The sequence below is a fragment of the Lepidochelys olivacea genome (genome assembly GCF_965140295.1).
Source record: "Lepidochelys olivacea isolate rLepOli2 genome assembly, chromosome: 2".
In the NCBI taxonomy this organism is placed as follows: domain Eukaryota; kingdom Metazoa; phylum Chordata; order Testudines; family Cheloniidae; genus Lepidochelys; species Lepidochelys olivacea.
The window spans coordinates 82,319,437-82,333,680 of record NC_140412.1 but is presented as its reverse complement, the minus strand read 5'-3'; the positions used below and the strand labels follow the sequence as shown (position 1 = coordinate 82,333,680).

The following is a 14,244-nucleotide window of genomic DNA, read 5'->3' as shown; positions in this document are numbered from 1 at the left end:
AACTTGAGACCATTACTCCTTGTTCTGTCAATTACTAGTCAAATCTGGATGCTTCCACAAGAGAGTAGCACTGTACGAACACATGTCCTAACACCACATAGCTACTCTACAAGCATCCAGAATGGGAACATTTCTGAAAGAAGCACCAGAGGTCACTTGTGAGCTGTGACAGTTTGTTTACGCTGACCGCCTGCAGGCACGGCCACCCGCAGCTCCCAGTGGCCGCAGTTCACTGTTCCCGGCCAATGGGAGCTGTGGGAAGTGGCGGGCTATATGTCCCTGGGGCCCATGCCACTTCCTGCAGCCCCCATTAGCCGGGAACAGCGAATCACAGCCACTGGGAGCTGCAGGCAGCAGTGCCTGCAGACAGTCAGTGTAAAACTGTCTCGCGGCCCGCCAGCTGAGTACACTGATGGGCCGCAGGTTGCCCACCACGGATCTAGGGGATACTCTAATCGGCTTAGTTCTATTTATACAGAAAGAAAGCACTCTAAGGAAATCTACATGTGGTTTTGAAAGAGAGGTGCATAACCTGATGTAAATGAAAGACTATTTTTGGTAGAAATTTTGGGAAAGGTCTTAATGACATCCTGTCCTTAAAAAAATTATATGCTGGGGCCCTACGATCGAAGTTTGTACCTCCTCTACACTCCTGGCTGATGTTATTTTGACCAAGAAGACTGTTTTAATGGAAAGAAGGAACAGGGAACATGTAGCCAAAGGTTCAAAAGATAGGCCCATTAACCCCTTAAGGGCAATATTCAGATCCCAAGGAGCAAGATTTCTTAACTGTGTGCTGGGGGCGAGGGCTGTAAACTGTCATAAACCCTTTAGGGGTAGATTCATAGAGTTTAAGGCCAGAAGGCACTATTAGATCTTGTCTATATCTGCCCACCTGTGTTGGAAGGTGTAGAACTGCAAGATGTACCCTCAACAAGCTCATGGAGCGTTCAAAGTTCTTTAAATTCAGAAGACAGTCAAGTACGTTCGGAATCTATGCTCAAAATGACAACAACTGGCCTTGTGGCCAGGCCAGACCAGACCATGTGGCAGACAACTGTGTAATGTAGACAAGGCCTTAGAAAATGAATTACAAATGACCTCTCTCTTTAATGTGTTCCTCTCCCAGACATGATAAACATCAGGTATGCCCATCATTTAGAGGCATTACAGCTTCACATGAAAGGCAATTTTTTTGAAGACTGGAGATTAATGTTCAGTCTTAAGTGATTGATCCCAGGACTAGTGGTAATTCACAGGCAAACAGAGCAGCAGTTTCCTTACAAAAAAGGAAACACTAGCAAATTACTAACACTAAACCTAATCGCTAATTAGGTATTCACTAAGTACCTATTTACACAGTAAACAAACAGGTCACACAGTGTGCGAAGAGGCTGGTAGACATATGTGGTGAGAAAGAATTGAGGGGTGGTTGGGGTTGTTCCACCCTTGATTGGAGGCAGGAGGACACAGAAGGGGTAAGGCATAGCCCCAACAGACACTACTGATCAAAATAATCTAGACTCGAGAACACTGGGGACATGCACACCAACAGTGGAATATATACATGGACAAACTGAGGCTTTGTCTAGGGCTAGCCACCTGCAGGGCTAGATTTCCAATTAGGCACAGTAGACACATGCCTAGGAGCGCCAGCATTCTAGGGGCACCTAAAAATTCAAAGTTTGCTGCTCCTAGGTCCTGGCAGGGGACAGGGCCAGCTGAGGGGGAAGACAGCCCTACGCAGCCCTGGTGGAGCACTCCTTCCAGCAGGGAAGGCGAAGCAGCCCCCTGTGGCAGGGGAAAGAGCTCAGCAATTCAACTCAGGGGGGCCATGCTGAGCAAGTGGGTCCTGAGGGAGCCCGGCCTGGGCAGGCCCCACTCTTGGTCCAGCCTGGGACTGACTGCACCACTCCCAAGGAGCCAGAGCAATCTCCGACCAGCCCCGGCCACACTGCCAGCTCAGCCTGGAAGACACAGTCACCTCCCAGCAGGGCCAGCGAGTCAGCCAGGGAGCAGGGCATGGGAGAGTGGGTCTCTGGGGAGGGTTGCGGGGGGCACTGGGAAGTTTGTTGGGAGTGTTTGTCAGTGTGGAGTAGGGAAGTCTGTGTGGGGCACTGGACAGTTGTAGTGATTGGGCTGTGCAGGGGGCAGTGTGCAGTTGTGGCGGTGGGCCTGTGGAGGGGGTCTCTGGGCAGAGGGGCTCTGAAGATGCGATGCCAAGAGGCATATAAGGTGTAAATCCAGCCCTAGCCACTTGAGTACATACATACCTAGGATCTTGAACAGGATTGTACTATGGTGGCTAGGCCAAGCAACCACCTTACTACCATGGCCACGCTATTTCTAGCGCATTGCTCAAGCAGAGCTAGTGTGTGTATGTCTATCTGACCTCGGAATTACTCCCCCCAGCTGCACTGTAGACATAGCATTATATGGTAATTATACAAACACTCTGATGCCAGACTATAACTGGGGGGGGGGCGCGCTCCGGTGGATCAAAGCAAGTTTGATATAACACGGTTTCACCTATAACACGGTAAGATTTTTTGGCTTCCTGAGGACAACGTTATAGAGTACACCTATAAAGGTGTACAAATAAAATTAAAGCCCTGCTCACTGGATTTGTGGTTGGAGTTTATTGGAAGAATTTGGTCAGCTAGATCATGAACTGGGCTACCCATCCAGATTTCATCCTTCCAAAAGGGAGAAAATTCCCACAAGCTGAAGAATTTCCATCCTTACAAATCTTTGCATCCTTTATCTGTTGACATAAAGAAAGAAGTTTCCTTCCATGTGTCGCAAGTATTTTTTTGCTGACTTCATATTCCAACATATCATTTAGTTGTAGAGAGCACCTGGAAATCAGTTGTACTTCTTCTATACAAGTATACAGTGAAGAGTACTTAAAGAGTTAAGTACAAAAGATATTTTTTCTTGAATACAAAAGTTAGATTGTGTACAAATATGGTATGTAGGCAGCAACTAATTGAACCAAGCATCCATGTACATTATGCATCTTCAGCTGGAAAGTTATCTTGGTGACTTCACAAGCCTTAAAACACATAATAGATCATGGAGACTGCAACAGCAGGTCCCAGATTCAAGTATCTGAGTATAGTAAAGTAAAGGCAAGGCCATACTACACAACGTGTGCTCAGTAGAGAGAAGAGTTGAGATTTATGTATGATAAGAGGCCCATTCACTGCATACCAAAAAGCTCCAATTTAATGGGAACTTTGGTGCACAAAGAAGCCAGGATCTGGCCCAAAGAGTTTACAGTTCAATTCTACCCACTCATATTTTTGCATGATGTTTCTGATAATTTCCAAGTGCACACTGACCATGGCACCAAAACAGGTTTAGCAAACAAAGACAGTAAAGAAAACAAGCCAACTGAGTGGCTTGATAGTTTAAATACCACCAATGTGATTTTTATCATATTAATTTATGCTCATTTTGGAGTTAATTGTGTGACTGGGGGAATCTCAATTTTCAGAAAATGGTACAAAGTAACAGGTATTACATATATGTAAAACTTAATACGTAGAATTAGGAATCAAACACAGAAATGGAAGAACACACATATTAGTACTTGTATTTTTTCTAGTCAATAAAAACAACTTTTATCTATCATTTAAGTGGTGGATTGTTGTGTTGCTGGAGTCATGTTGATCCCAGGACATGAGACAAAATAGATGAGGTAATATCTTTTATTGGATCTACATCTATGGGCAAAAGGGACAAACTTTTCAGCTTCACTGAGCTCTCTCAGGTCTAGAGAAAGTAACCAGAGTGTCTTAGCTGGTTACTTTCTCCAGACCTGAGGAAGAGCTCTGTGAGGCTCAACAGCTTGTCTGTTCTACCAACAAAAGTTGGTCCAATAAAAGATATTACCTCACCTACCTTGTCTCTCTTAAATGGTGATTGTCATTACTAAAGAATCAAGCACAAAGACCAGAAAAACCCAGTAACTATTTTCATGACATTAGCGTAAACTGCCTGTTCTCCCACTCCAAGCAAGTTAAATGTTTTGAGTGGAATACAATCTAAGCCATGGTCATGTCTACACCTAAAACACTACAGCGGTGCAACACTACCACTACAGTTGTAGCACGCCTATGTAGACCCTACATATCCCAATGGGAGGGATACTCCCATCAGTATAGGTAATCCACCTCCCCAAGAGGTGGAAGCTAGGTCAGCAGAAGAATTCTTCCATCAACTCAGCACTGGATTTTTCACATCCTTGAGAGATATAGTTATACCGAAGAAAGTTTCCTAGTGTAGACCAGGCCTATGTGTACCCTTAAGATACTATAGTGGCGCAGCTGTAGCGCCTCAGCGTAGACACCCAATACAGAGGTGGAAGGGGTTCTTCTGTCACTGTAATAATCCACCTCCCCGACTGGTGGTATCTTGATTGACAGAAGTAGTCTTCCATTCACCTAGCACAGACTATGCCAACGGTTAGGTTGGCTTAACTACATCTCTTGGGGATGAAGCTATGCCAATGAAATTGTCAACCCTTAGAGTGGGTATATTTATACTACAACCTGCATTAGTGAGATCCTAACCAATGAAACTAGAGAGAAAAAACTGTTTAGTCTTGTCAATTCCTGCTATCACTTACAATAAATTTGCAAGACCATTTGAGAGTAAACTCTCAAACTTCTTTGAAGTTAGTAGCCTAAAGCCACTGTTAAAATGTTCAACCATTAACAAATGACTAGCAAACTGATCATATGAGTATTCCATGTAGCTACAATTATGGTAAAGAGGGCTCATCCCCTCCCTACTCTTAATCAATGTTCAAGGGATTTACACAAGTAACTATTTCATTCTCATTGATAAGATGTTGCAGGGAATTTCTCAAGTAAGTTCCCCACATGTCAAGGGAGGCTGGATCTTAAAATATTTAAAAAAGAAATAAGTTATTAAAAAAAAAAAAACCCTTAGTCTGGTCTCTATTACGGGTATACAAACTAAAGGTCTTATTTAATCCTCTGACATTAGAATTTCTGTATGTGTATAGCAAGGGACGTACATAGCTTTAAAAAAAATAAGAATGTGATGATAAAATTCAAATTGTCAAAAGCAGGTGTAGTACCTGAAACTACTTAAAAATTATTTGAAACTGACCACATTGATAGAGCCAGAAGAGTTCCCAGAAGTCACCTACTACACGACAGACCTAAGAAAATAACAGAACGCCACTAGCTGTCACATTCAGCCCCAACTAAAACCCCTCCAACGCATTATTAAGGATCTACAACCTATCCTGAAGGATGACCCAACACTCTCACAAATCTTGGGCGACAGGCCAGTCCTTGCCTACAGACAGCCCCCCAACCTGAAGCAAATACTCACCAGCAACCACATACCAAACAGAACCACTAACCCAGGAACCTATCCTTGCAACAAAGCCCGTTGCCAACTGTGCCTACATATCTATTCAGGGGACACCATCACAGGGCCTAATAACATCAGCTACACTATCAGAGGCTCGTTCACCTGCACATCCACCAATGTGATATATGCCATCATGTGCCAGCAATGCCCCTCTGCCATGTACATTGGTCAAACTGGACAGTCTCTACGTAAAAGAATAAATGGACACAAATCAGATGTCAAGAATTATAACATTCATAAACCAGTCGGAGAACACTTCAATCTCTCTGGTCACGCGACTACAGACATGAAAGTTGCAATATTACAACAGAAAAACTTCAAAACCACACTCCAGCGAGAGACTGCTGAATTGAAATTCATTTGCAAATTGGATACTATTAACTTGGGCTTGAATCAAGACGGAGTGGCTAAGTCATTATGCAAGGTAACCTATTTCCCTTTGTTTTTTCCTACCCCCCCTCCCCAAGACGTTCTTGTTAGACCCTGGATTTGTGCTGGAGATGGCCCACCTTGATTATCATACACATTGTAAGGAGAGTGATCACTTTAGATAAGCTATTACGAGCAGGAGGGGGGGGGGGGGAGAGAAAACCTTTTGTAGTGGTAAACATCCATTTTTTCATGGTTTGTGTGTATAAAAAGATCTTCTGTACTTTCCACAGTATGCATCCGATGAAGTGAGCTGTAGCTCACGAAAGCTTATGCTCAAATAAATTGGTTAGTCTCTAAGGTGCCACAAGTACTCCTTTTCTTTTTGCAAATACAGACTAATACGGCTGTTACTCTGAAACATTTCAAGTTGACAGTGTACCTTTAATCCTGGAAAAGTCAGACTCATCCCATTAACTAACAGGGGTGGGGGGAGGGTTAAGTGAGCAGAATGCTCTGAAATTAACCAAGTTCAGCTAGAGCACTAGAGGAATTACTTTTAGAAATAGTGCCATCGGACCGTCTGATACTACCACATGGCCAGAACTTCACTTTTATATCTAATCTGAAATAGAACATCCACAAGAAGATTATAGTCTTACACCACGCTGGGGCCTTAGTTGGATATCACTCAGAGGGAAGCATATCACCTACTAAATCACTACTTCCTTCAGCTGTTTTGGCTGAGAGCGCTGACTGGATCATAGTTCAAGCAAAAAGAAAATCCATTTCATGAATCAGCAACACAACGCACTTACAATTGACTTTACTACACTTTCAGCACTATATATGCAGTGCAGAAATAGTTACCACAAAAAAAAAAAAAACAGGTTAATATTTAGCTCTTGTTGACCTAAACATATTTTTTCTTCTTAATACATGATAGAGTGCTAAAAGAATTCACCACATGTAAGGAAACTTGTAGTAATATACACTATCCATGATTCCAAAACATACAACCACCAGCCCCCACTCCAGCATAAGGTCAGCATTTCTCCCATGAACTAAACGGGTGTCCTATATATCAAACTCAGAGACCAACATCTTTAATGTCTCAGACAGCCTTGACCACCACAAAACAAAAACTATGATGGATCCCTGAACTCCAAGGCAAACACAGAGAACAATGATTGTGCTGTATGGATAACAATGAGGAACTATTTGTCATCCTGCATCAAACACTGGATGGTTATCAAAGATCGTATTCAGCTTTCCTTATCCTCCTTACCTTTCATTTCTAATCTAAAACGTTGGAAAGAAATTCAGTGAGAAAGATTACAGCAGCACCAGTGAGACACACCTTTATTTCCCTCCTTCTGCTCTGCCCTCCCCTTTTTCTCCCCCAACACACATACAGACCTGGATATTTACTGTACCTAGCCTCCTGTAATGCACAATCAATACTTCTGTTGGAATTTCCTAATTACACAGCCATCCTCCCAATATTCATATTTGCTCCAAAAAAGGGGATTTTTTTTCCAAAGGTAACAGCACATTTATTCATTGGGAATTCATTCATTATTAATAGGTCAAGTTTCCCAACACAGACCACAGGACTGGAAATTACTGCCAAGTGTAACTGATAAGCATAAGTGTCATGGCCTTTCAGGGTTGAATACTAAAGCAGACAAAAGTTGTAAATAAAGTTAGGTTAAGACTACTTTTTTAAAAATAACTTAGGCAGGCTAGCAGATGCACTTGATTACTGTTTGACCAGGGTTTCAGTTTGACTTGGTCACAAGTAAAAATTACTTTAGCTGTGGGAATGCTGCACGCATATCAAGGGCAGTACATAGCTCTTAGCTAAAATTTGTCTACAATCACAAAAGTACCAAACAATTCACTACTAGTGGCAGTCCCTGTTTAGATATCCTGCATTTGAGTAGTAGGGCTGTTGCACATCAGGAATGAAGAACACTCTCAGGAAATAAGTAGGAAAGATTGCAGGCAGTTTGCCAGGCTGTAACCATATCTATTAGGCATTCACTTTCCCAAACACAATTTATACATCACCCCTTGTTTATAAAAACTCTTCTCTCCACCTTCCACCAGAACACTGCAAAACCCAGATCAGAACCTTAACATAAAGAAGTAGCCACCTGTTTTTACTGTTTTGTTCTGAAGAAGTTTTTTGTCTCTTCAGTGACTCCCTTTGTTTTTACCTCCATTTTGAACAATATGTTTTGACAAATACTTTAGGAATTACTTTCACATTTATATAGAGCTTTTCATCCACGCATCTCAAATAACTTTACAAAGAGGGGTATGTAATGTCTCCATTTTACAGATGGAGAAATTGAGGTATAGTGATTAAGTGATTTGTCCAAGGTAACAAAGCAAGTCTGTGGATGAGCAGGAACTGGAGAACAGGTCTCTTGACTCAGTTTGTGTTCTGAAACACTAAACCAATGGATCCCAAGGTTACAGAAATGTCTATTAAACAATTGTGTTGGGAAGAAATGCAATCTATTCAAAGAGCTAAATGTTTATTTTGACGGCTTCCTTTTCATACTTCCATGTAAGTAAAAACCACATACAATTAACACAGAAAGGACCGTCACCATCCTCAGAAACCATTTCCTGAAAAGCACTAAGTTTATATCTTCATATAGGGATTGCAACTAAAGATAGCTGCAATCTGCGAAAAGAAAAAAATCTGTTTTGCTTTTACCAAACCAAAGGAAAGCATACAATATTAACAAACAACCTTGATTACGGAGCACATCTATTCATCCGGGTTGTTCATTCTTTGCTAAACAAAACTAAAATCATCTGCACCAGACCTCAGTTACAGTGCAGTGCAGAGTTTTCACTGTAAGCAGCAAGTACTGAGTGAAAGGCCTGCAATTAACATATCTCCTCTTTTATTAGAGCTGGGCAAGGCTTGAAAAAAAGCCTTCCTAATGCCTCCTAGCTTAAGGACTATAGCCACGTCCACACCCCGGGCGACACAGTTATACCGAACTATCCCTCCGTGTAGCCAGCACTGCATCAATGGGAGGGGTTCTCCCCTCAACATAGCTACTACCTCTCATGGAGGTGGCTTAACTTCTCCCTGTCATCAGTGTAGAAGCATCTTCACTTAAGTGCCACAATGGTGCAGTTGTGCCACTGCAGCATTTTAAAGACCTACCCTAAGTTAGTTTAGAAGTGAAATAATATATAATGAATCTTAGGTTACAGAGGCCATTAAAATCATTTTGTCTTACATTGTTTAAAGTTTCATCTTACAGCATTTGTGCTGAGTTTCATGGACGATCTCTAACCTACATCTGTACCATGACACATTACAAGATGTGAATGATCATATCCGTTTTGGTTATAAAAATGAAAGAGCCCTTAAGTGTAAAACAGTATATTTTTATACATCTTTTACACTGAGATATTCTGAACTTAATTATGTTGTACTGCTGCTAAGGTTTGCCTTAGGCTCCCCAAGAGATTGTTCAGTTTAAGAAGTTCACATTGGACCCCCATATAGAAATTTTACAATAGGATTTGGTAGAATGAATTATCAGGAGATAGATATAAACACACACACACCAACAGAGAAAAGATGGTCCAGTGATTAGAGCAGTAGCTTAGGACCTAGAAGATCTAGAGGGTCAATACGTTGCTCCACCACATATTTCTTGCGAGACCTCAGGCAAATCGCTTAGCCTCTCTGTGCCTCAGTTCCTCTTCAGTAAAAATTAAGGTACTTCCCTACCTAACAGGGATGTTGAGGATAAATATATAAATAACCGTGAAGCACTTTGAAATTTACTTATGAAAAGTGCTAGGTATTATATATTATTACAGCAGTTCCTGATTCCAAAGTGGGTCATGACCCTGTTTTAACGGGGGTCACCAGGGTTGGCTTCAACCCAGGGCAGTGTGGCTCAGGTTACAGGCCCCCTGCCTTGGGCTGAAGCCCTTGGGCTTCAGCTTTGAGCCCCCCACCCAGAGTGGTGGGGTCAGGCTTCGGCTTTACCCTCACCCTGCACCTGGGATGGCGGGGCTCAGGCTTCCGTCCCCCGTCCTGGGGCCGTGTAGTAATTTTTGTTGTCAGAAGACAGTCACGGTGCAATGAAGTTTGAGAACCCCTGAATTATTATATACTAAGTACTAGTATGTCTGGTTGGAAGTGATGAGATGTTGAGGGCAAGTTACTAAATCTATCTTCTGTGACAGAAGATATTTACATGGTTCCCAAGAACACTGTAAATTCAGGCCTTGATTTTGCAAATACTTACACATGATTATCTTTATGACAACTCATGGTTGTAAAGTGTTTGCAGAACAAGGGCCCAAAACATTAAAGCTGCAGTCAAGTCCAATTAAATCAATGGGACTAACAGTGCATAAATGTTTGCAATGCAAGCTTGGAGCACAGTCAGTTTCAGTGTTCTTCTAGTATGGAGAGTCAGCCTCTCCTGTTGTGAGACTTCCACAGGGTAACAAGTAAAGGAAACTCTTAGCAAGGGAGGGAAAATATGACTATAAAACCACAAAAGATTAGCAGGGGAACAAAAGTGTCCACTTTTAACGTTTTAATTTGGCAATACCTTTTAAATAAAAATGATGTTTACCAAAAAAACTAGTTCAGTCATGAGATCTGCGTTTGCAGACCGGCAGATTTTTGAGGGGCTGGGACTCGGAAAAGAAAAGAAAAGAAATAATCTGCTCCAACACGAGCTCAGATGAAAGCCATCAGGTCTCTCTCTTCCCCAGTGAAGTCGTGTCTCCTGCCTCCATTCCCTCCATGCGTGGCCCGGCACCACCCCGCGAAGCCGCGGCCGAGCCCGGGCGTTTTCCAAGAAACAAGAAATTACTGCTACTTTTCTACCGCCCAGCGGGGCCGCGCGGATTGCCACAGGGGAGAGCCTCTGCCGCACGTGTGGGAGCAGAGAGCCCACCGGAGCCACAGCCGCCGGCTCAGCCCGGTCACAGGATGGGGAAGGAGAAGCCAACACAAGCAGAGGCACAACCGCCAACAGCTCCCAGCGTAACAGCCCCAAGTCCAACCGCTTCCACCCCGGGGGGGCCCTTCCTGCGCCCCCCCCCAGTCTGCGCCCCGAGACTCCAGCAGAGGGCGGGACCCAGGGCAGAGGGGAGCCCGGAGCCCTCCGCCGCGCCACCCTTCCGCCCCTGGCCAAGGGGGTCGCCCCGGCCGGGGAGGCCCCTCGCTCACCAGCGCCGGGGGCAGCACCAGCAGCCAGGCGAGCAGGCTCAGGCTACAGAGGCCCCGCCTGGGGCTGCGCTGCTCGCTCCTCATGCCGGGGCCCGCGGGGTGTCTCTCTCCTGGGGGGCCGCTGCTGCCTGCCGCTCTCGTGGCTTGTCGGGGCGCCGGCAGTCGGGCCGGGCCGGGCCGCTCCCCCCGGTGCTGGGCGGGGCCGGACGCCGCGGGGCTCCCTGCGAGTGGCTGGAGGCGACAACGTCTCCGCTTCTGCCCGCCTCTGCCACAACCGCCCTGGCGCTGCGGCTCCGCCTCCTCCCCGTCCTGGCCGGGCCGCGACCCCGCCTTTTCCTGCGCTGGGGGAGGCGCCGCAGCCTGTCACGCCACCGCCGGGCCCGCCCGCCGATCTGCCCCCCTGGGGCCTGTCACGGGCCTGTCACGGGCCGCGCGAGCCAGGGGCTGCCAGTCACCCCAGGGAGAGGCCTGGGGGCCGTTGGCGGGCGAGGGAGGGGAGCGTTCGCCACGGCGCGGGGCCTGGCAGTGGCATCCCCTGGGGTTCGGCTGGTGGCAGCTTGTTCAAAAGGGCCCCCTTAGCCCAGCTGCGTACAGGGCCCACCAGGAGCAGAGCTTTTGCGGTAGCAGATGAGGCAGTTTCGAAGGGAGGGCTTGGAACAGAACCACGAACCCAAACACCCCTGAGATGCGGGTGAAGGCAGATCCCAGTCTTACGGCTGGGCCCTGCACTGGCTAGCTGAAAATCTCAGAGTTTGGATCCAAAATTTGCACTGTGGGCTGCTTTGTACTGATTGCCTGATTTGTGAGCACAAACGTAGGCTTGGTCTACACTACATACTTACTTGGGTATAACTGTCGCTCAGGGGGTGTGAAAAGTCCACACTCCTGAGCGACGTGGTTATACCAACCTTAACTCCTGTGTAGACAGCAGTGTGTCAACGGGAGAGCTTCTGCTGCCAACACAGCTGCTGCCACTTTTTACAGAAGTAGAGTTATTAATCCAGTGGGAGAGCTCTCTCCCGTTGGCTTAGAGCAGGGGTGGCCAACCTGAGCCTGAGAAGGAGCCAGAATTTACCAGTGTATATTGCCAAAGAGCCACAGTAATGCAGCAGCTCCTTGTATTTAGCTGTGACACTGGATATGTTTACAAGGGGAGAAAAAACTCACAGCTGCCCCCAGGCCAGCTGACTCAGGCTCCTGAGGCTAGTGCTCTGGGACTGAAAATTTGCTGTGTAGATGTTTGGGCTTTGGCTGGAGTGTGAGCTCTGGGACTGTGCAAGGGTGAGGGTCCCAGAACACTGGCTCCAGCCCAAGAGCAAACTTCAACACAGCAATTTTTACCACCACAGCCCAAGCCCTGCAGGCCTGAGTCAGCTGACCTGGGCCAGCCACAGCCATGCCACAGAGCTTTTATCCCAGTGTAGACATACCCTCTGAGTACTCTCCTAGACCTGAAGAAGAGCTCTGTGTAGCTCGAAAGCTTGACTCACCAACAGAAGGTGGTCCAATAAAAGAGATTACCTCACCCACTTTGTCACCCTGAATAGTAGGAGGCTATCATTAAATCCCTCCTTAAAAATGTAAGCATTGCTGTAACAGATCCTGTGTTTCTTTTTTGCAATCTCAGTTATTTTCATTGTGACAGCACAACGGTTTTTATCTGACCTGAAAGTGTTCTGGTAGGCCCTGATGCTGCAAAAGCTTATATGTGTGCTTACATTTATGCATGTGAGTAGTCTCATTGACTTTATGGATCTGCTCACCTGTATAAGTGTTTCTAGCATTAGCCCTCTAGAAGCTGCAGAAAAGTGCTAAGTTTATCATGATGGTGTTATTCATTAGTTCATAACATTTTAAGGCTTGGACATCTTTTTTATGAATTAAAGCATTTTAAAAGCTGCTTCTTCCTTTTGTGGGGCACAGAAGTGTTTTTCAGATGCTAGACAGCAGAAACAGGACATTGCGGTGAAGTGGTCTAAATTTGCCAATTTATGGGCATCACAAAACTGCAATCAGCCTACTTAGAGACTAGCCAGTGAGGGACACAGATAAGTGATTCAGAGTATCCTATTCAAGCATTAAAAATAAAACATGGAACATAAACAAAAAATTCCATGTTTCAGAGTAGCAGCCATGTTAGTCTGTATCTGCAAAAAGAAAAGGAGTACTTGTGGCACCTTAGAGACTAACAAATTCATTAGAAATTTTTAATTTTTATTTAAAAAATTCCATGACTCATTTTGCAGTCCAAAATGCATACTAGCCACTTTCCCAGTGTAAACACCTTGTCCCACATGTTTTATGACATTTTTTCTAGTAGAGGCATGTCCTGAAAAGAGCAGCAAACCTATAGGAAAACAGCCTGAGTTTAGAGAGAGCCAGCACTACACTCTATTTTAATTGAGGATTACTTGACTCCATCTGCTCACCAGTAACCAACCTGTCCATGACTTAGAACTCTTTTTACTTTGGCTGAGTCTATAATCTACTGTGTATACTTTGTATATTGGTTTGATAAATTTGTAAAGTGATTTGAGACCCGTCAGGATGAAAAATTCTGTATAAATTGTATTATTAGGTATCTAGCTAATGCACTTATTCTATAAATCTGCAAGTTAGTGTAAGTTATATGTTGTACATTACAAACAGCTAAATAGTTTCAAAAACATTACTTTGGACAGGATTTTTAATTTTTTTAATATTTTAATCTCAACCCTGTGCAAGATGGATCACTGCTATGTTAATACAAACAATATGGTTTAACACTATCTTCTGAAATGAAGTAGATGAAATCATGTGCTACCAAATTAATTCTTAGTGTAACCCTGTTGATTTCACTGGCCCACATACTTTCGTTTACATAGGTGACACATGCTCATGTACAAACTGCTGACCTCAAGTGGCCTGATCCATGTTATAATCTCTGGTTTGGGAAGGAGTATCCAATCTGCTAATGTATTTGTAATGTGATTCTAAGGAAACAGACTGAATAAACAGAGAGTGAGACATACCCACACAGACACTCATAGTCCATGGTTCATTCAGCAACTGCTGTCTTGTGCAAACATTTATTATATAAATGATACCCTCTAGTCTACAACATAACTTGCCTAAAGCTTGGTAACCTAACCATCACTATCTGTTGGTGAAAAGATGAATTGCTGTTTATAAATGCTAAAAGTATAAGCCCCCATTTTATCAACAGTATTAGTGGCCCAGAGGGGACTCTT

General features: G+C 44.4%; 1 protein-coding gene across 1 annotated transcript in view; it reads right to left on the bottom strand.

Annotated features, from left to right (window-relative positions):
* NPC1 (NPC intracellular cholesterol transporter 1) overlaps positions 1–11,241 on the bottom strand; it is a 51,852-nt gene extending 40,611 nt beyond the window's left edge. Inside the window, exon 1 of the mRNA XM_084621447.1 lies at positions 11,015–11,241. Within this exon, the coding sequence (XP_084477573.1) occupies positions 11,015–11,098 (84 nt within the window). The 5' untranslated portion in view covers positions 11,099–11,241. The remainder of the gene's footprint in view (positions 1–11,014) is intronic.
* Positions 11,242–14,244: the final 3,003 nt, after the last annotated feature.